At 40.8% G+C, this 23,737-nt stretch overlaps 1 protein-coding gene across 4 annotated transcripts in view; it reads right to left on the reverse strand.

The window, feature by feature from the left end:
• The window catches only part of SLC4A4 (solute carrier family 4 member 4), a gene marked incomplete at both ends in the record, with an annotated part of 292,971 nt that overhangs the window by 261,030 nt on the left and 8,204 nt on the right, over positions 1–23,737 (reverse strand). For all 4 annotated transcript variants that reach the window (XM_080697460.1, XM_080697459.1, XM_080697457.1 and 1 more), the window contains one exon: positions 11,413–11,592. In XM_080697460.1, the coding sequence (XP_080553586.1) occupies positions 11,413–11,592 (180 nt within the window). The remainder of the gene's footprint in view (positions 1–11,412; positions 11,593–23,737) is intronic.

Raw genomic sequence — 23,737 nt, forward strand, 5'->3', positions numbered from 1 at the left:
TGCAGAGGGCCTCACTAAGTAGCCAAGGCTGGCCTCAAACCTGCAATTGTCCTGTCTCAGCCTTTCAAGTACTGGGATTACAAGCATAGGCCACCACGCCCGGCTGACCTTAAAGATTTATTTCAAAGAAGTTGGGAGTAGAACAGAGGTCACCACAAGCTTGAAAAGGGAGGAGAAATGGGGCACAGAGAGAAAGGATGGATAACTAGTATAACAATACAATAGGAGGAATAATTATTCCATGGTGCAGTGGTGAGACTATCATTAATAATTTACCATGTATTTAAAAATAGCTAGAAGAGAGGATTTTGAATGTCTCCAACAAAAAGAAATTATAAGTGTTAGAAGGAGCAAAACTTCTGATTCTATAAAATTATCCAACATTGTACACACACACACACACACGTGCATTTAATTTTTTTAAGAGCGTAAAGGGGACATAGTATGGAGAGATTCCTAAAGCCAGTATCATGGAGAAAATAAATCTACAACCCCAATGTAAGCTGCATGCAAACAAAAGTTCAAAGATGTTTCCTCAAGCCATACCTTCATGACTTTTCAAATTTTGGTCAGCATTTGATCTAACTGAAGGGGACACTGGAATATCAGTTACTTATCTTCAGTCCTTCCTAACCAGAATATATCTTTGTTCAAAATTGATATTTAGGAATTGGAGGGCTAAAGAAGAGTATTAGCCATATACGTGCAAGAACATCAATAAAAAAAATAAGCCAAAATGTTTTTGAAACTTTTTGCCCATTTGCTCAATTCCTTTGTGGCATTCAGTACTTGCATAAATAACAAAGTACAATTAAACACAAAATTGACTTCGAATTTTACAGTTACTCATGCATATGTTCTAGGTGTCGGATGAATGTGTACCGAATTTCTAGCTATAGAAATGCTACTCCCCTGCCGTGGTAACAGAAATCACTCTATTTTCCGATGAAAACAACTTCAGTTTTGAACAAACACAGCTAGCTTTACAGTTCACATGTTTATGGTAAATCTGAATCCAGAAAGCACATTTTCCATAACATTTAAATTATTCTTTCCCAAAGCCTCATAAATGAAGCAAAATCAATTAAAGATAATTGCTCTTGCTCATGGCCTTTGTGGTGAAATTTTAGTAGCTGACAAAAGATAATTTTCATACAAATTGCTGGGTCACAATACCACTACCACCAGACATGGTCTAAATAAGGGTATCAGGTACATCATTCTTAAAAAAAAAAAAAAAAAAGAATTCTGCTTAACTGGCAAACAGTAATAGAATACATGATTCCAGAGGTGTTCCTGTTTCAGAATCCTTAAGTCATAATTCTAAGAAGCATGTATAAAGGTCATCTAAATTTGTCTCTGAAAGCAATACAAGCCTTTATCTACATATCCCAGATATACAGAACCAATTCTTAAAGTTCTCTTTGTAAGCCAGGCATAACGGTGCATACCTGTGATCCCAGTACTAGGGAGGCCAAGACAGGAGGATCGCAAGCTGGAGACTAGCCTCAGCAACTTAGCAAAACCCTGAGAAACATAGCAAGAGACCCTACTTCAAAAACAAGAAGTAGAAAGAGATGGGGTGTTCCTCAGAGGTCAAAGGGCCCTGGGGTCAATCTCCAGTACCAAATAGAAAAATATAAAGTTCCCTCTGTAAGAAACTCCACCAACAGTCATGGGACACACCCAGCAACTAAGAAATCTCCCTATCACATTCGCCGCTCTCTACCAGGGAGCGTGAACCCTAAATAAATAGTCAACCACACAAGCAGGCATATCCCAACCCTGCTTGTTGGGATGACTATATGGTTTCTTAAGAGAAATTCTGTCGTAAATAATATTTTGCATGCTTACACTGGCCTGAATATTTTCATAAATTTTAATATTTTAACATTTCCCCATGAGAAAAACTACACACAGGGTAGCACTTTTATCTCTGTTTTGAAAACGTGGAAAACTTCTGTTTTATTTATGTGCAAACTGGTAACTACAAAACTAAGTCACAGAATTGTAGGAATGAGAAAAATTACTTTTCCTGGCCTTCTCTTTTCATTTCACCATTATTCAATTCACCCAATTGGAGAGAGCTCTTCAGTGATTTTCTACTTGAATCACATTGTGTGTGTGTGTGTGTGTGTGTGTGTGTGTGTGTGTGTGTGTGTGTGTGTGTGTGTGTTACTGCGGGTCAAACCCAGGGCCCTTCTACTCCGGGCTACACTCCCAGACCTATTTTTTTATATTTTTATTTGGAAACAGGGTCTCTTATGCCAGCTTAGGCTAGCTTCAAACCTGCGCTATCCTCCTGTCTCAGCCTCCCAAGCACAGGGATTACAGTGTGCGCCACCACGCCCAGCTTGAATCACATTTTAATAAGAATTAAGGTTGGAAGTAGCATTTTTTAAACCAAGATAGTTGTTAATATTGAATAAGTACTAAACTGTGCCTCTCCTGTTTATATTTTCTTGAACATACTAGACTATTTTAAGATAATAAGTAACTTTAGGACATTTTATTTACTTATCCATTCAAAGGATATGTTATTATAGAACACAATTCAAAAGATGTATATGACATCACTGCTGCCCCTGAGGGGACTGAATTATACTAGTGGGAAAATTAGACACACCTGAAAAAGAAAGATAAATCACCACTAGAGGCATTACAACAGGTGGAAAATAGGTACCAGCATGTGGAACATAGATAATACTGTAGATGCTAAAAAAAAAAAAGAAAGAAAAAGAAGAAGCATTGAGAGTTCATATAAATGAGCTTAAAGAGACCTTACAGAGTAAGCCTACAGTTTTCATTAAATCATGTATTGAAGTCATAAAGGAAGCTCCATTACCTTTTCTATGTACTCTTAGACATTTAGGAGCCCTAAGTTAGGAACCTGCTTTAACTAATGAGTAGTAACGAGAAGAGTCTTTGTCCACTGCTTGTTTTTATCATTAAAGAGAGACTACATGGAACAATTGTAGCTATCTGGCAGCCTGTCTAAAATTAACTTCCTTTTATTTCAAGGAAGACCCTAAACGTTGAAATCCCAAATAGGAAGATACTGCCTAAGGAATCCAAAGGCAGATCTAGACACAAGAGAAACCAAAGGAAAACTCAGAAGGAATCAGCACGTTCCTGGCTAAGAAGAAGAGGGACGAGCCACAGATAAGTAAGATGGTGACTCCAGGGCCATCAGGAAAATGGGCATTCTATGCTCACAAGACCTCTACAATTGTGACCAAAAGTCAAACAGGGCTCCTGGTATGGGAAAGCTATTAAAATAACCTAACATTCCTGCCTCCAAATTATGGTCACAGAAGGATTCTGGAGAACTTATTTATAAAGTATACCCATGGCCCCTCACCACAACTACATCAGCACCAACAGGTCACACTTACAAAACCCTGAATTTAAATCCCTGATATTAAGAACACATGTCCCTTAAAAGTTATTTCCTTCTACATGAAAAACTTCCCAAACAAAATACCATTCCAATATCTGTCAACCTTCATGTGCATTCCAACCATACATGGGCATGTGCATGCACACACACACACACACACACACACACACACACACGCACTCACACACAAGTGCCCCGACTTGGAAATGTACCCCATACCTCAGCATGTGTCCTATATCTTCTGCTAAGGTGGTAATGCCTATGGCAGACTGTCACTTAGGCCCTGTTTACTTCCCTACAGAATATCTCACATCTTAAATTCCACACACACCACTCTGGTTTTCCCCCATTTTCCATTCCCAGTTATGATCTCTTTTTAGCCCTATGTCCACCCAACACCTGGAGCATACTAGAACCCTGTGTGTCCTCCTGAACTCATGAGTTGCTATTAATAGCAGCAACATCAACTCTCCCATGACACACGTAAACACACTATTCATAACATCTCACGGCATGGTAACATGGAATAACTAGCGAACTAGAGTAGCCAGTGGCAACGAACCGCCAGTTGTAGGGCACTCTGAGGTGACTTCAAAGAACTGCACTGGAAAAAGTCAAGGATCCATAAGATGTTGACACAGTCAACCGGCTAAAGAAGACAGAAGCACTGTGACCCAGCCTTTCTATGTCCACTAGCATCATGGGAGTCAGCAATAATTATTTGTATCACACACACGCAATATTGTTGAACCAATGCAGTGTCACCAAAAACACAGAAGCTAGAACATTTTCCCTCCTGCACAACACTGCCTTCAAATTCCTGACTTGGTCAAAACCAGATTGATTTCACTGAGAAAGAAAACACAAAGAAAAAGCCTAAAAGACATCCTTTCTGTGCAAGAGGAAACAAACTATTTGCTTGCAAGGGTGCAAGCTAGAGGTTCCAAAGACACACTGGGTAAGCAGAGCCACTTGCTACAGGCAGTGTCCCACACAGAAGGGCAGCTCTATACGTGTCTGTGCCACCCCTTGAAGTCTCCATTTCCTTGGTCCTTTCCCCTGCCAGCCAACATCCAGACCCAATGGCAAGTTATGAGATCAAGTTTGGGTTGGTTCTCCTAAAGTTGCCACGGGAAGCCAGGAAGCAAGGCCATGAGAATCAATGGCAAGAAACAGTTTTAAAAGCGCCAGGCGTGGTGGTGCACGCTTGTAATCCCCACGCTTGGGAGGTGGAGACAGGAGGATCACACAGGTTTGAAGCCAGCCGCGCTGGCTTAAGAGACCCTGTTTCCAAATAAAAAGTATAAAAAAGTAGGTCTGGGAGTGTAGCCTGTAGGTAGAAGGGCTTCCAGGAACCCCAGTACCACACAAAAAAAAAAAAGCTTAGAGAGTAATAATTATTTATAAGGAGTTAATCTCTACAAATTTTGAGCCTGAAACTTTTGGCATTGCCTGGATGCAATCAATGGGAATTTGAAGGCAGTGTTGTGCAGGAGGGAAAATGTTCTAGCTTTTGTGTTTTTGGTGACACTGCATTGGTTCAACAATATTGCGTGTGTGTGATACAAATAATTATTGCTGACTCCCATGATGCTAGTGGACAATCAATGAGGTTGAAGGAGGTGTTCAGAGTAATTCCAAATAATGATTGCTAACCAATGATTGCTGACCAAATGCAGTACTCATTTGATATTCAGAACATGTGATTAAATTCTACCATCTTTTACAGATGAAGAAACTAGAACACAAAAATGTTTAATCGATTTCCAAGGCTACACTACTGGTATGAGCTGGGATTCTAACTTGAGTTAGCCGGCTCAAATATGTGCTCTTAAATGTTTCATCCACTGCCCTGCCAGTAGTACTATACCACAAGGGTCTCTTCTAAGAAGACAAAGTGTAAGTTTTCAATTATTTAACCTGAAAACTTTTTGTTCTCAGACCCAAAGATAACATGTTTCCTTCTACTTCTCTAAGGCAAAAAATAGAGATGTGAATGAAGGGGACAGGCTAGTTCTTCTGTGCCTGTGTTTCTTTAAACAGGGACAAAGATACCTAATTTTACCCTCATTCCAAAGATTTCCATCCTGCATAGCAATTCATTTTGAGGATACGTCAGTGACATACAGGAAATGTTTTTAAAGTCTTTCTTTGTGGTGGCAAAACTAAGGGTCTTACCTTAAAACATTTAAAATGTCAAGAAAAAGTAAGAATGTACCAAGAAACATGAGGTCAGGCTGGAGAAGGGCAGAGGGGTGTGCACTGGGAAAAGGGGAAGTCAAATGACAAATATTTTTGGCTCTTATGAAAAGCTACTCTGTCCAGTTACTCAGAAGCCCCAAACAAAAGCAGCTGCCCATTTCTCTGTTTCAGTTTCCTGCATATAACTGGATCACTAACTGGCACCCATTGTCTCAGGCTCACAGAACAATGTCCAATAGCAAAAACTCGTTAAGTTCTGGTACACATCCAAAGAGCTAAAAAAGAATACCATAAGACTGAATGAGTGTCTGTATGCGCCTACCTAGCACCATGATGCCACAACAGATAAGACTTGTGTTCTAGAGGTAGGTAGCACCGACAAGCCCTCATGCTTGTTCAAGCTCATCCAGAAATACATTACACAGGCCCGGCATGGTGCTGCGCCCCTGCAATCCCACTCCTTCGGAGACTGAGACAAGAAGATCACAGGTTCAAGGTCAGCCTTAGCAGCCTAGCAAGGCCCTCATCAACTTAGAGAAACCCTATTTCAAACTAAAAAAATAAAATAGGGCTTGGGGTGTAGCTTAGAGGTAGAACACCTCTGGGTTCAATCCCTAGAACCACAAAATAACAAACCTACAACAGCAGATCTATATGCTGAAAAGGATATTCTGTTTGTAATTGTGCCTCCTAACATTTCACACATCTTCAGGGTCTCTGCAGTCACAAGTGGCCTGTGATAAATATTCCAGGTCACTAACAGAAAGAGAAGTGCAGAGGCACCACCACCGAGGGCGGGAAGTGGAGCCGTGTCTCCAGATCCTATCAGCCAGGACCATCTTCCCACTCACTTTTTGGGCAACCCTGGGAGGATGGCAGCTGCTAACTCAGGGGGGGAAAAAGTGCATGGTGGAGGAGGCAAAGGATTATTTTTAAGAAAGAGCACAATCTAACTTTTCTCTCTACCACCCACACCACACCACCTCCTCATTCCCTCGTCTCTCCTCCTGCCTGTTCTTCCAGTTCACTTTGCTTCCCCAGCCTCTCCCTCCTGGTTGCTCGGTGTACCACACTCTCACACACGTTTTTTTTCTCTGTGTCTCCAGCTGGGACACCAGCTCTGAGCCGCCACACTGCGAATAGCAGCTGGGTGGGGACTTGAAGCTGCAGCCGAGCTCAGAAAGGACAGCAGGCTAGCTGGCTGCCTCCTCAAAGCTCCAAATGTGTAAAGATCAAACGCACATCTTCAGTTTATAAACCCTATCTTGACACCAGCATGCCGAAAAGAAGAGAAAGCATCTCTGTTCTAAACTAAACGCACCTGTTAATTATGTTATCTTCTTGATGTGCCTCAATGCCAGAAGTTATCTGGCTTATTTCTTCTTAGAAATGAAGCAACTGGCAGAGCTGCCTGTGTTCCATGTGGAACAGCAAGCATATTTAAATGTAGGTGATGAATGTGTGTGCCCTGTGGATCAACTTCTTCTATCATCTGTGGGTAACAAGCACCTCCGCACACTAGGGAGTCATCTAACCAGACCAAAATACCACTTTGGCATAACTGAAATAATGAGGCACTTTCCAAAGTGGAATAATTAAAAGTCAGGACCAGATTTTACATTTCAAGGGAGGAATGAAGGACAGATAAGTAGAAAGATGATATGCATGGCTCAAAAACAAGAAAATCAGTTGGACCAGTATCTAAAATTAGGAAAATATCTGTACCAATAAAGTAATGCTTCGGTCTTCCTTTTCAGTGATCCATTTCTCCAATTACTCTTCAATGGATATGCATTAAGCACATGCTATGTGCTGGACATCGTGCTTGGGGCTGGAGATGTCAATGAACACAACAAATTCAATCCTTTTTCTCACAGAACTTACAATCCAACACTAATTCCAGACAAAACTGTAGGCTGACCGAAGTTGCGAGTTGAAACTATGCATTATGAAGGAAATAAAGAGCTGGAAAAGAATAACACTAGGGGACCTGCATTAGATGTAGTGGTAAGGAAAGGCCTTTCTGAAGAAGTCAAATTTAAAACAAAGAGAAAAGTTGACCAGGATGAGAATAGGGAAAGCACTGCAGGAACATGGGCTTGCATATGCAAAGACTCTGAGTGACCAAAGGTTTTAGATCCAAGGAACTAAAACATTAGTGTTCATGGAATTAAGTGAGTCAAGAGAGAATGGCACGACGCAGGACTGGAGGAACATGGAGGCTAGGACACCCAAACTGAGATTGTATTCTAAGATCAATTGGAAGTTTTCAGCAGAAAAATGGTCCCTTCTGATTTAAGCTTTATCGTGATCAATGTTGCCTCTGCATAAAGACTTCAAAAGCAAATGCAGTTGCAATTGTCTAAGCAAAATATAACAATTCCTTAGTAACTAACTGATAAGTAGACAGATTCAGAAATAGTTTAGAAGTAGAACCAATAGAAGTCACTGAAAGATTGCATATGAGCATGAAAGCAAGAAAAGAATAAAAAATCACTCTCATCAAGTTACTATTTATATGTGAGTTGCTTAGGCTTTTTTTTTTTTTTTTTCAGAAAATAAAAGTGTTATATGATGCGCTGTTTGGTCCAGGTAAGAATCTTGTCTATAGGTGATCAGATACCTGTAAATCTAAGTAACTCGAACATCCTTGGTGCAGGAATAACAGCAACTGTGTGTAGCTGCTTCTGAAAGATGGTAAGGTTTATCAGTCAGATACTTCATTATGTGAGTCTTTGCCCAAGAATATTATTTCCACATTGGTGTCAGAGCTCTGAAGCTTCTCTGAAGTCAGGATTAAATATCTTCTTTCTATATCTAGGTGCAACAATTCTGACGTTTAAGGAGAATCAACTACCAACCCAGCTAGTCTCCATGATAAGAAGCAGAGAAAAGTACTGGCAATTTCAAAGAGGACTTTCGTATGAAAATGAATGACCTGGACATGGTGGTACACACTTGTAATCCCAGTAAGTGGGAGGCTGAGACAGGATGATCACATGTTCAAAAACAGCATGTGGTAACTTAGCAAGGCCCTGTTTCAAAATAAAAAAGGGCTCAGGGCATGGATCAGAGGTAGAGCATCCCTAGGTTCAATTCCCAGCACTACACACACAAAAAAATGAAGGTATATTACTAAATATCCGATGAACCAACAGGGAAAAGCTAAATACATATTGCAAATTTGTAAATAATATCTTTACAATCATTGAACAATTTGGTTCTTAAATAACTGTGTCTCCATTAAAACCCATCAGAAGCCAGGCGTGGTGGTGCAGGATTGTAATCCCCGCGCTTGGGAGGTGGAGACAGGAGGATCGCACTGGTTCGGAGCCAGCCTCGCTGGCTTAAGAGACCCTGTATCCACATAAAAAAAAAAAGTATTAAAAAAATAGGTCTCGGAGTGTAGCCTGGAGGTAGAAGGGCTTCCAGGAACCCCAGAACCACAAAAAAAAAAAAAAAAATCAGAAACCTAGTTTAGAACAATATCTCCAGGAGGAGACCTCTGAGGGTTTACTCTCTAAATAAACTGGTTTATTTACTTGCATGGTAATCTCAAACAGATCCCCAAATGCCACAGAGAGCAACAGTATTCTGTGGTTGACACAGACTCCACATTTTTCTGATTTCATTCCTAATTACCTGAGTATTTTGGGCACTGCTCCCACTGCCCTTCCTAAAAACCTGGCGCATAGTTACCTTCTTAAAATCCCTTGGCCCATATGTCTGTGTGAACATCTCTTTCCTATTTAACATATTCATGATACACTCTTGTTCTTAATGAACAAGGGATAATGAGAGAGAGGAAGAAAGGAAGAGAGAGCGAGAGAGAGAGAGAGAGAGAGAGAGAAGGAGAGGGATCCTCTTTGGGTGTGGTGGTACACACTTATAATCCCAGCATTCAGTAGGCTAAGACTGGAGGATTGCAGTTCATGGACAGCCTCTGCAACTTAGTGAGACCCTATTTCAAAATAAGGAATAAAAAATATGGCAGGGGGTGTAGCATGGAGGTTGAATGCCCCTGGGTTACATCCCCAGACCCACAATAAAAAAATCCTCTTTGATACTGGCTAAGGCCTTGCCAAAACAGATAATATACATAAACTGTAGTAACTTATTTGAAAGACAATGCTATCTTTTGTTCCTCCAGCCTACTAGCTGTGACATTTTGATGTGCATTTCAAGGAATCCAATCAAAACAGATCCTGTTATTTTAGTTGATACCTGAAGGATCCCTTTTGAGAAAGACTTTCCCCTAATATTCCAATTTAAAGTACATAGCCTTAGCCGGGTGTGGTGGCGCACGCTTGTAATCCCAGCATTCGGGAGGCTGAGACCTGAGGATCTCAGTTCAAGGACAGCCTCAGCTACTTAGTGAGGCCCTCTGCAACTCAGTGAGATCGGGTTTCAAAATAAAGAATAAAAAATAGGGCAGGGGGTGTAGCTCAGAGGTCAAATCCCCCTAGGTTCCATCCCCAAACCCGCAAAATAAATAAATAAAATAAAAATAAAGTACATAGCCTTAGTCTCCTGTTCTGACACCTTTTCAGTGTAGTATTCCATCTCCAAATTCTCCTCCAACCTTCAATCTCGAATTCAGTGGCCCATCTGTATGCCCCCTCTCAGCAGAGTACTTCTCCAGCTTCCTAAGCCACCTGCTCAGTTACAATGGAGAGACTACAAAGGATTTGCCTCTCTGCACTTCACACCCTTTTTGATTTAACTCCGTAAACTCACTTTTCAACACCCCTGAGCTGCTCCTTCTAATTTGGCCCATCATCACCTGCAATGATTCAACTCGATCTTTATCTGTGCCACCCATAATGCACTTTATTGCAGGGTCCCTATTTCTGCAACGGCAGGAAAGAGATGAAGAATGTACTGCGCTCTGCCAACATGAAAAGCTGTCACTGTGCAACTCCTGTTGGGGAATCTCCCAAAATTGGCATGTGTTGCTACTGCACATATTCATTCTCATTTCAGCCACAAGACTATCCACGGAGACAAATATCCTCCACGCTAAAAGAAACAAAAAGCAAACTAAACATATGCTAAGCACACAGTCTACTCTAGCACCAAAGTCTAGAGGGCTTTCTGGGACCTCCTGCTGTTCTGCTCCTAATAACTTTTTCTATGCAATGCATGATAGATACTATGCTTAGCGTTTCAAGAGCTATATCCTCTACATTTTTTCTCAGTTAAAGGATACTTCTCCATGATTCTTTTTTAAATCATTGACCTGGCCCACAATCTATAAATGTCACCTATAACTTTTGCATTTAGAAAGATACATGAATATGGAACCTTTTTTGTACTGGGCATTGAACCCAGGGACATTCTACCTCTGAGCTACATCCTCAGCCCTTTATTATTATTATTATTATTATTATTATTATTATTATATTTTTAAACAGGGTCTCACTGGGTTGGTAAGAGTCTCGCTAAATTGCTGAGACTGGTCTCGAATCTGAGATCCTCCTGTCTCAGCCTCCAATGTACTAGGATTACAGGCATGTACTACCAAGCCTGGCTACAGAGAACCTATTTCTTGTCAAAAAGAATGAAATGTATAACTACGCCTAAACTTTGTCAAATCTTCTCCAATCAGCTCAGAATCTTCTAGGTAGCCTGCTTGATAAACCTATCAACACAAGAAAAACATCTCCAAAGACTTTTAGAGCAGCTCCCTCTAGAGCAGACCATCCCATAGTACTGCACACCTCCACATGCAAGAGGTTTGCAAGATTCTAGGCAGTGTCTTTCCCGAGGATAGGAGTGTTGCAGAGGCACTGAGGCCAGAAGGTACTCACTGAGAGGCTTCAGGATGCTGCTGCTGGATTCGTCAGCATTCTCCACATCCGACTTGTCAGAGTAGTTCTCAGAGATCCTCTCCTTTTCTTTCTTTTCTTTGTGCCCTGTCTTTCTCTTGTGACGTCTCCTTCTCCGGTAGCTCTTGGGCACGTGGACCCCAATGTAGATGGTGTGGTGGCCTAGGGAAGGTACATAAGTCACCAGTCATTTCAAATCATATTCTCTGCTACACACAAATCCCAAATGACCCACAGGCCAGAGAAAATGTTTATGAACGTAATGGCATTACTCTATACTTGACAAACCAAATGGGGAAAATTAGAATTTCCTCCCAATTTTCATTTAGCCACAGAGTATTCCAACCTGTTGGTTGGCACTAGAATTCTGTGAAGGTGCACTCTAGTTCTGTCTAGATCGTTTACTTTTCTGTAGGGAAACCAAAGAATACCAACATGAAAATCAGGAAGCCTGGATCCTGGCCACACCTCTGCCATTAATTAGCTCTGACCTTGGGCACCTTTCTTACACTCTGGGCCTCAACCTCATCATTATATAATGAGAGGCTTAAATTGGATAACCCCTAGAGGCCTTTTCTGTTCTGACCTTCCAAGAGTTTATGATTATATTGACTACGAGCTGGAAAAGGAACTGTTAGGGCACCGGTGATAAGGATCTGACTCAAAGTTCAAAAAGTCACTTTTCTCAGGATAAGGTTTTACAGTATAACTTTTTTTTTTTTTTTTTTTTACCCAATCAGCAGAACGGAGACTTTGAATTGGGACAAACTGAGAAAAATAAGACATACTTGGAGAGAAGATTTTAGAAATACTCAAATGTTCACACTAGGAAACAGCTAAAATGAATGTCAGCTACAGTGCCATTCTCGTTTTTCTTTTTTCGTTTCCAAAAGTTTCTAAAAACTGGTTGTTGCAATGATAAAAATAAACTCAGCCCAGTCAAAAAAAAATTGCCTTGCAGAGAAGGGCATGAGGAAAAAAGATTGTGAAATGCTTTCAGCTCTGTAGATGGAAGAAGCTGCAAAACTGACAAGTGGTTTATCAGATTTTATTTTTATAAAATCTGATAAAACAAAAAAAGGAACTCGAAGTTCTACATCTTTTTTTAATTGGGAAATTTTACTTTCATTTTATACACAACATAACTTCTGAATGCAGGAATCATTGTATTGGAAGCAATGGGAACACTTTTTCTTTAAACTGAAAATTCTACTAGATTATCTCATCTATGGGTTTCATTTCCCACTTCTAGAATTAATGCTTGATGGTGCTGGCACATTACAATGCCACAGATAGCATCACATACAGCCACGCAATACACGTGCCTACAGCTTTCTGCCATAAATTGTTCTGCACTACTTTCCACGGTAACTCATCAGGCATATCTAAACACACCATCATTCTCAGGAGCATTTCCTTACATTGGCAGGGTTAAAGAGTTATATGCTCCGTTAGGAAATTCCAGCTAAGCAATGGAGAACCTTAAGTAAACAGGTGAGTGTTCAAATGAAAGGCTTGGAATGAAATCGAAGGCATCTTTATACAAAGCAGAACCCCTCCATCCCCAACACACACACACACACACACACACACACACACACACACACACACACACACACACAGTGCTACACTACAGAGAAACAGTGAAATTCTCCCCTCAGAATGTGTGCCAGTGAGAAACTTAGCATGTCTAACCATTTGTAGGCAAATTGTTCTCATGGGAAAGCTATATTATACTAGGAAGTAGGAAATGTCTCAGAAACAATGTGAATTAAGAAACAGTGTCAATTGTTTCCTGCCGCTCCAGTTACTGAGAGAGTCTTGCAGCTTGATCTCAAATCTCAACAATACAAGTCAGCAACTGCCAACCAATTTTTTTTTAGTAAATCAAACGCTGGAAGCTTGGCTGCCTTTGTTCAGGAATTAGGAAAACATTACACACACATACACACACAAATACGCACACACCATATACCACACACAATGAAGAGATAGGATTTTTTACTACCTTAAATATTTTCTATACCTTATCAAATAATAGCAACTAAGCAAAAAACAAAAAGTAATGACCTATATTAGTCATGTTGACATTATGTAAGGAAATTTAATGTATTTACCAAATCTGGATAGGACATTTGATCAAGCCATTTAAAAAGGCAGCCTGTATCGGTTGACAGGATGTTCAGGTAAGATTTCCAGCCAGGAAGCCTGCTGTCAACCTGATGAAGGTGTTGTGGTGATTAAGAGAGTGCACCTCCAAACTCTGGAGGGGAGTGAGCCTCAGCTCTTAGAGCGTGGCTTGAGCTGTCATCACAGTACCCATGCCCTTTGTTCTCTGTGGCCACAGGCTCTCTCCCTGCAGTAGATGTTGCTTGCCCCAGCTCCTCCAGCTCTTCCTCCCACATCCCACACCTTCCCTGTTCATTCTGTCAAGTGGAAGAGCTCCAGAGAGCTGTGGTGCCCAGACAACAGGTGAAAATGTTGTTTCTTTCGAGACAGCCCAACTTTCAGGCATTATTTTTAACAGCTTTGCTGAGGTATAATTGACAGGCCATAAAACTCACTTATTTGAAGAATATCATGATTTTCATGCATTTACAGAGTTGTACACCATCACCATAATCTGATTTTAGAGTCTTTCTACCAATCCAAAAAGATTCCTCATGCCCATCTGCATCCGTCCTCTGTGCCCAAACCTGTCCCATAGCACCACTCCTGGGGATGGCTCTAGGGAAGTCCTAGTTCTCTAGTATTCTTTCCCATGGCTTTATGTCTTTTGTGGGGATCCTCAAAGCCTGGTAAAATCAAATATTCCCTGTGAGAAAGATATTTGCCTTCCAGGAACTGCCAGAGGAAATCAGTGCATTGAACCAAGCAATTCAAAACTCAAAGCATCATCATTCCCCTCCCTCATATTATTGTAACTAAATTTCCCTATTTGGTCTTATGTTCAGGCAGAGGAGAAGGAATGTGTTTCCAAGGCTAAGAAGACCTTTAGGATCTCTGGGCCGGTGTTACTGCTTCCCTAACTTCTTCCCAACTGCTCACCACTGCATGCTTTCTCAAAGTGGTGACTAAATATTTAATAAGCCATACGGAACAAAAATACTGAAAGAAAAGTAAGCTGAGACAGAAGCATCCCTACTGCCTCCACCCAGTAGCCGTCTTCATGATCAACGGGAGCTGCATGCAGTATTGCCAAAAACACACGATTGTTGGTGAGCCTCAGAAGTGGATCTCATTATTTATTTCCATTAAAATACCTTTACCTGTCTCAGAGCTATGTCATGAAGATTGATGGCTATTTTTATATTATAACCCACAATATTACTGCAGGCTCTTAGGGGAGCCACAAAAGTTGAAGATGTGATGTTTTACTAGTAAAAATAAAATGAGAAACTTGACAGACAAGCATTCCCTTCTGCAAGAATCTTCAAAATAGTAAGACGCTCTAAGTATTAGGGATAGCAGTCTGCTTCTTATAAGGGAGATCTTAGGCTTATGGGGGAAAAATCTTGGCTAAAATTTTCAAGAAAAACTGTTTCCAAAGATAATGAAAAAAGAAAAAAAAACTTGTCTTGGGGGGAAAGTGGTACTGAGGGCTGAACTCAGGGGCATTCTACCTGCAAGCTACACCCCAACATTTTTTATTTTTTGTTTTGAAACAGGGTCTCACTGGCTTGCTAAGAGTCTGGCTAAGAGAAAGAAATATTTTTGAAATAGCTATAAGTCAGCCAGGTGTAGTGACACACACCTGTGATCCCTGTACTTGGGAGGCTAAAACAGAAGAATTATAGGTTTTAGCATAGCCTCAGCACCTTAATGAGACCCTATTTCAAAATAATGAGACCTTGGGGGTATAGCTCAGAGGTAGAATGTCCCTGGGTTCAATCCTCAGTACCACAAAAAAAATAAAATAGCTATAACTCATAAAAAAGAAGAGATCATTTCATTTAAAATAGCATTTAATAATATTTATTATTAAAAGTAAAAGTTACAGCAAGGTGTGGTGGCATACACCTATAATCCCAGCATACGGGAGGCTGAGAAAGGAGGACTGCAGCTTTGAAGACAGCCTCAGCAACATAGTTAAGATTTTTCAGCAACCTAGGAAATCCTGTTTCAAAATGAAAAATTAAGAAGGCTCAGGGTATACTTAAGATACAGAATGCCCCTGGGTTCAATCCCCAGCATCAAGACAAATAAATAAAAAATAAAATAAAAATTACATTCTTGCCACTCAAAACCATAAAGTAAAACTGCTGGAATTTACATGAAACGGTGTTCACTTATGTGTGAAGTCAAAGGGCATTTGGTTCTACATTTGGCAGTAGATTTGACATCCTGTGTTCAAATAAATACCCCACATGCCTTTCTCTGACAGATGGGGCAAGTTCCCAACAAACTAAATGCCGTGGGACCATCTCACAATCCAGCCCCAACTACCAGGATGAAAACCTAGCTTCCCTGGTTGTCTCTGACCATCACCACATGATCCTTGTTTCCCCCCATCTTCCCCTGCTCCACCCTCCTGACAAGCAGGATGTTCTGAGAAGCTAACACAGCCAATTCTCCCAACTCCTAAGCTATGTCTAATCTAACTACATACTTCTGATTGTTGCTATAACATTGTCTGGCAAGCAGAGAAAGCTCTTATGCTTACTAACTCTGTAGCCATCCAAGTTAAATATCCACTTCGCTACCAAAGATGATTTAGAACTTGGGAGAGTTAATCCCCTCCAGGCCCAAAATTAAAAATTCACCAGCCAAATTAAAAATTCTATAAATGACTTGATGGCTGACAACATATGTCTCCATATGCAAGATGGGTCTATTAGCTTCCTGGGAAATACGTTGCAGTGTTTACTCTACATGCAGATAAAAGGCAACCGTTTAACAAATGCTTGTAAGCACGCCAGGCACTGCTGGCTGTTTTACATCTATCATGCAGTCCTGCTATTATCCCCATCTTACAGGTGCAGAAAGCAAGGGCGGGGAAATCGAGGTGCTCCCACCAGCTATCCACATGATTTCTTCATAAAATCCCAGAGAGGACATACTTCTAAGGGGTCAATATCAACATGTAGCTTTGAGAGCCTTATTGCTGTTTTTTTTGAGGATTTTTTGTAATACACACACACCCATATGTCTATGACATATTATATATTACATTATAAATATGCTATAAATCTTATAACTACTTATTTTTCCTTCCTCATGTTGACTACTAGAGAAAAAAAAAGGAGACAAATATCAGGCTAAGGCTAGTGAGTACACAGATTTGTGATATGCATTTGTGGGGAGTGTGCTGGGGATAGAACCCAAGGGCCTTCTCCCTCCAGGCAAAATCCCAGACCTGTTTTTATTTCGTGTTTGGAAACATGGTCTTGCTAAGTTGTTGAAAGCCTCACTAAAGTGCTGGAGCTGGCTTCAAACCTGCAATCCTCCTGTGTCTGCCTCTCAAGTACTGGGATTACAAGCGTGCACCACCATGCCTGGATGTGATATGCATTCTATATACTAACCTTCATTCTTCCAATTTTTCAACTGTCATTTTCACTTCACCCTAAGCCTGAGAGGAGGCAGTATATAAATGGTACTAAAGTTGAGATTTCAGTACTATGTTCTAACTAAAGGATCGCCGAATCACAGGTAAAATATTTGCCCAGAAAAACACCTTTCCCTCCAGCCAACCTCATCTACTCCCCTGGCTTCCTACATACATCTCTAAACAACTGAATTTCTGTTCTCTCCAGTTCAAAGCCAGGATTCCATGACACGTGGCACTTTATATCATTCTTTCAGAACTTATTGGCAATATTTTCAAAATATAAGTTAAACACTGCCTTCCCTGGCTTATCTAATGTAACCTGGTTTTATGCCAAGATGCCTAAAACATGTTGTAGCTATTGCCAAGAGGAATGCAGGGGAAGCAAAATTCAGAGAGACTTACTCTTTTTTTAATTATGAAAAGAAAAATGTAGGAGAGGAGGCGGAGATCCAGGATGAGTGATAGATTATAAAAAGATGCTGCAAAAAAGACTTCTTAAGACCAAAAAAACTCAATTAGAAGTATGTGCACAAGTAAACTTGGAACCACAACATCAAATCCAGACACCATGGGGGCTGTGTGTCTGGCACTTTATATAATAAGAAATAGCCTAGTGTGCATAATCCTAAATATTTAATAAATGAAGCACAAGAAATTTATTATTTACAAACCCATAAGAGTATCTTTAGGCAGCTCTTGTAAGATATAATCAAAGTAACATTGCTAATTTCCTGGGGCATAAATAGCAGCTCATGAAAAGACGACTCCCTTCAAAAGAAATGGTGTAATTTCACAGTTAACAGGGGGTAAGCCAGCCCATTATAAAATGTTTGAGTAAAGGTCCAGACTTTAAGTACATACTACTCCTCAGACTAAGAGATGATTTCTATTTTTATATTTTGGATAGGGACCATTTTCTACAGAGAAGAAAATAATATACATGTTTATTGATAATTACATATATGATTTATTTATAGATAATTCTGAGTCCTGCTGAGTAATTTATTTTAATATTAATGCAATTAATTATACTTAGGATCAAGCATGTAAGCAAATAGCAAAAGTTATTTTTTTAAAAAAAAAAAAAAAAAAAAGGGCCAAGCGTGGTGGTGCAAGTTTATAATCCCAGCATTCCGGAGGCTGAGACCAGAGGATCATGGTTCGCAGACAGCCTCAGCTACTTAATGAGGCCCTCTGCAACTCAGTGAGACCCGGTTTCAAAAAATAATAAAAACAATAGGATGTATGAAGATAATGCACCAATTAGAATTTTAAAAAATAAAATATTAAAAAAATAGGGCAGGGTATGTAGCTCAAAGGTCGAATTTAGGAGGTGTGGAATGAGGATCACAGGCTTAAAGACAGCCTCAGCAACTTAGTGAGGCCCTCCACAATTTAGTAAGACCCTGCTGTTGTTGTTTTTTCTTTTCTTTTTTTCTTTTTTCTTTTTTTTTTTTTTTTTTGGTGGTACTGGGGATGAACGCTTCTACCTCTGGGCTACACTCCCAGACCTATTTTATGCTTTTTTATTTTTGGAAACAGGGTCTCTTAAACCAGCATGGCTGGCTTTGAACCTGCGCAATCTTCCTGTCTCAGCCTCCAAAGCGCAGGGATTACAAACGTGCGCCAACACGCCCAGCGACCCTATTTTAAGGTTAAAAAAAAAAAAAATAGGGCTAGAGGTGTATGTAGTTCAGAGGTAGAATTCCGTTGGGTTCAATCCTTTGTACAGTAAAAGCCTCCCATGCCGGGCGTGGTGGCGCACGCTTGTAATCCCCGCGCTTGGGAGGCAGAGACGGGAGGATCGCGCAGGTTCAAAGCCAGCCACACTGACTTAAGAGACCCTGTTTCCAAATAAAAAAGTGTAAAATAGGTCTGGGAGTGTAGCCCGGAGCTAAAAGGGCTTCCAGGAACCCCAGTACCACAAAAAAAAAAAAAAAGCCTCCCAGAAATCTTCAAAGTACCCTGAGGTTCCCCAAGTAAGATTGATAAGATATCTCAACTCATTACCTGATGTTTTCTGAGATAGTACTTTTAATATATAATATTTGATGATGATGATGATGATGATGATGACAGTAACAATCTTTAGGTAAGAACAAACGACTACATAGAAAATATGTCAAAGAGGAGGCAAGTGTATGGTTGTTAACTAGACTCTTGTCATTTAGCTCAGAAAACTTGTGTATCTGCCTTCCAAGTCTTCCTGTTAGCAAGACTTCTAGTTACAGTCTTTAGGTAAAGATGAGGACTGTAAGCCCACACTAAAATTCCACTTCCATTATTATTGTCTGAGAGTAAAAAATAAAATCTGGCTAGCACAACAGAAGTTTGAATTAGTGAATATTTTCAAAGAAATATAACTTTATGATGTTCAGTGGCCATAAAGTATTTTAAAATATCTAGGCTAGAAAAAAAACAAGAATTTCTCCTTAAAGCACTGTAGTTCCTGAAGTGATTCACAATTGAAAGGTTAATTCTCCAAAGTAATTATAACTTTGCTCAAACAAAATTATTTCCATATATATTTCCGTAAATATAAATTTTTAATCTTTTTTTGCGGGTCTGGAGGTGGAACCCAGGGGCATTTTACCCTTGACTACACCCCCTGCCCTATGTTTTTATTCTTTATTTTGAAACCGGGTCTCACTGAGTTAGAGGGCCTAAGTAGCTGAGGCTGTCTGCGAACTGCGATCCTCTGGTGTCAGCCTCCCAAATGCTGGGATTACAAGCGTGTGCCACCATGCCCGGCTTAAATGTCTATCTTTATAGAACTCTAGATATAACTTTCATAAACAATCTGGATGGAAAAGCCCCTCCCCCTGTGTCTGGTACACACGTCCACAAATGTTGATCTTATTTCTCCCTTCTCTTTTGCAAAAGGGAAAACACACAGCACTACTTTTCCTTGTTCCCACCCCTCTCAGGCCCTGTTAATAACTTGGGAATTCTCTCTGTTCTCCACATCATTCACCCTGAGCAGGGCAGGAGAGTCACCTTTGGGCCTCATCTGGCCCCTCGGTCAGCTATTTTAGCCCCTGTTCAGAGTCTAACCATTCAGTAAAGGCAACACCTTCCATAACCTCAATCTTCCCACACCCTGCACCAAGTCAAGCACCTGGCAACCCCCACCCTGCTCCAGACAGGGTTCCTCAGGCTTTCACACAGTGAGTGTCAACCCCTAGCCATAGGTCTGCCTGTCCTTCTACTTGCCTGAAGAGAGCTGAGCAGTCAAAAGACTTGGAGAGCCCTGTGCGAGATAGGGCAGTGCTGAGAGGGCGCAGGAGCCCTGCGATAGGAAGAAGGGAACCTTGGCTCGTACTGACACCCCACAATACAGGCTGCTGGATTTTTAATGTGCAGTAGATATGCAGTCAGACAAAATCCACCTGTGAGCCAAACACAGAGACCTGACAGGTTCCACTGTTTCTCCCGTGGTCACTATTTGACACTGAATGGGAAGCAGAGTTAGAAGACACAAAACAGTGACTAATCCAATAGTCACCAACAAATGGATTTGCGATTGCAGCCAGAGGGGCAGCTTAGAGAGACACACAAATGCACACATTCATACCCTCATTCCAAACACATTGTCCATCTCTGACCCCTATGGCTTCTCTTTTTGCAGAGGCCTAAACCCTGGCTGGGCAGTAGGAAGCACAGTCTTTAGTTGCTATAGACAGATAATCCACAATATAGGTACTGCACTCAAGGCTAATCATGCATAAAACACCTAATATGAACCCACATATCCCCTTCCCTCACACTCTGTACAGAGATAGATGAGGTGTAGACAGTGCCATGGGGCTCCAGCAACCACCACAAACCAGGAGAAATGCTGCAAGACACATTGGGCTGCTAGTTAAGCCCAATCCCGGAATCTTTATGACTGCGGCTTTCTACGTATTTTTTTTCAGAATAGAAAAGGTTTACATTCACTGACACAGCAGCACATAATCATATCGAGTTGAAATGACCACAGACATTACCTGGTACACTTGTCTTCATTTTCCAGTGAATCAACTAAAGCCAAGTGATGTACAGAGACCATGACTCCTCATCATTATGGATGAACACATATGCCTTCCTCTCTCACTTTCCTACTACCATAGTATCACACCCCACCTTCTCCCCTCCTCTCCCAGCCTCCACTGTCTGCAAAACATAGCCAAAAAAATAATAGAAACAATTATTAGTCCTCTCAGTTTAGTAATTACCTAGTGGTGGAAAAAAAGGGAGTTGCTGATTTTTTGGAAGTGTTTCTATCACAAAATGACAAGTTTAAGTTCACAGTCCTTAATTTGCCGCCTTAGAATATAAAGACATTAGGACTGAGACGTTTGTTCTCCTGCGTATCTAAATCTGGGGTCATCCATATGATAAGGTCAACTGGAGGTGGTGCGACCTTTCACAGACATTCCCAATAGCCCTTCCAACTCCTTTTCTTCTTTGGGTTCTTTCTACTTCTGTTCTCCCAGGTGTTTCGAGTGCTCGATCATCTCCCTGCTCATTCATCTTCCATGCTTCCAGGTGCTTCAGGGCTAATTCATCTTCTCCCTCTCCAGAGGGAAAAGGCCTAAAGCACACTCTTGGGTAATAAGCACAGCCTTGGGAAAGACCTCACCCTAGTTATTCCAACTATTACCAGTGTTCCCTGGACCAAACCCCTTTAGCTTATCCGTGGCTCATCTGTCCATCTGTAAGGCAAGAACAACAAACTAGATTTTCTCTAAGATCTTTCCTAGTTCTAAAAATTCTATAACAAGTCCAAATATTTTAACTGTCCAAGTGTACTGAAGCACACAAAAGGAAAGACTAAAAGTCTTCTATCAACTCCTCATGATAATTTTCTCTTGCAAATTCTTCAACTCACTTCAATTTGAATCTCACCTAGACCCATCTTGCTAACAACTGCCACCTATCTTCCTGCTTTCTGCCATATCCACTGGCTACCATTAAGCCTTCCTCTTACACCATTTCTGAGCAACTTTCAGCACTGCTGTTCCCTACATCCTTTTTGCATTTCTCTTCCTTTGGCCACAGAGGCTTCACCTTCTTGCTGGTTTCCTGTCTACTTCTATGTCTGCTCATTGGCCTCTAACGGTTGGCACTCACAAAGCCCAGCCCTGTCCCCTTCTCATTCTATTCTCTCATTCTGGACAATGTCATCCATTCCTATGGCTATAAATGTTAGCTAGGTGCTCAGGAAAAAGACAGTGATAGACACTGTCTTTCTTCTCAGCTCCATCTGGTATGGCCAAATGCCTACCCCATGGTTCCATCTGGGTATCTCCCAGGTGCTTCAAACTGAGTACATCTAAAAGGCTGAACTCCTATCATTCTCCCTCCAGTGTTCCTCTTCTTACAAAATGGTGCATGATCTCCCAAATTTCTTATAGCAGAAAACCAGAAGCAGCTACCCCCATCCACCTGTCCACCTGTGTATCCACTGATCTTTGTAAATCCTTAAGATTGACCCCATTCATCACCATCTCTTTTATCCCCCCCAAAAGCATCTCAGGTGGATCCTGGCACCAGTCTCCTTGTCATTGCCTTCCAGAGATGCTCTCTCCAACCAGCAGCTAATGGAATCTTTCTTAAAAATGCACATTTTTGTCTAGTCACTTCCCTGCTTAAAATCCTTTAAGCAATAGATTTCTAGTTGTATTTGATAAAATCCCAAATATTTAGCATAGCAAAAGGCCACAAATGATCTGGGTCCTACTCACCTCAGGCCTGCCTGTACCTGCCAGCCTTTCTGACTGTCTCGGTCTCTGTCGTTCTCTCTTTCTCTTTGTCTCTCCTCCTATGATTCAGCCGTTCAGCCATATTGACCTTTCTGCTTCTCAAATGTGCCTACCACTCTCTCCACTCATTTTCACACATGCCTGCCAAGGATGCTTCCCTCATCCCTCATCTAGAAAATTCCCATTCATCCTTTTGGTCTCAATTTAATGCTACTCTATGAAAAATACACTTCCTAGCCTCTCATGGAATCTCACCCGAGCACATGATCAATCTCCAGGTTTTCCTATCAACTTACTTTATGTTTTAACTTAATGGCTAGATTGTTGGCTCAGTGTTAGTCGTGGCCTAACTGAGCTATGTTTTCATATTCATTAATATATTCAAGCCTGGAAAAGTAACATGTTCTAAGAGTTTATTCCTGCAATTGTTCCTCCCATTTTGATGTCTAAAAAAAAAAAAAAAAGCATTAACCTCCAGTTAAAGTTAGTAAGAGTTAATATAAATACAAATTGACTAAGTTGTTGATTACCAGGTATCAGCATTTCAGCTTTAATCTGAAAGTGTTCCGCAGTTATGGCAACCACGGGTGAGAAAGTACTGCGTATAAATTATACATGCAAGGATTACATCCAAGAGAGATAATATCTAAAATTTATAGGGTTTATCCTGGGACTTTCAAATGTCTTTACTTATATTTGTAGCAAAACTAGAAGATAGGGGTACAAGTGCTATTTTTCTGCAGACAAAAACCCCTGAAATTCAGAAATTATGTAATCTGCCAGTGGCTTACTGTAAATATCAAAGTATCTTTCAGGTATTATCCAAGAATCCATACGGCATCTCTGGTAGGAGCATAATGAAATAGGCCATTAACTGCACTTTGGAAGAAGTAACCATAACCACAGGAGAATGACTTGCCTCGTGTTACCCAGAAAGATGATGGCAGAGCCAGGAATAGAAATAGGTCCTTAGACTCCTGATACACCCCCATGTTCTCTAAGCCACAGC

The sequence above is a fragment of the Muscardinus avellanarius genome (genome assembly GCF_963383645.1).
Source record: "Muscardinus avellanarius genome assembly, chromosome: 6".
Classification (NCBI taxonomy): Eukaryota; Metazoa; Chordata; class Mammalia; order Rodentia; family Gliridae; genus Muscardinus; species Muscardinus avellanarius.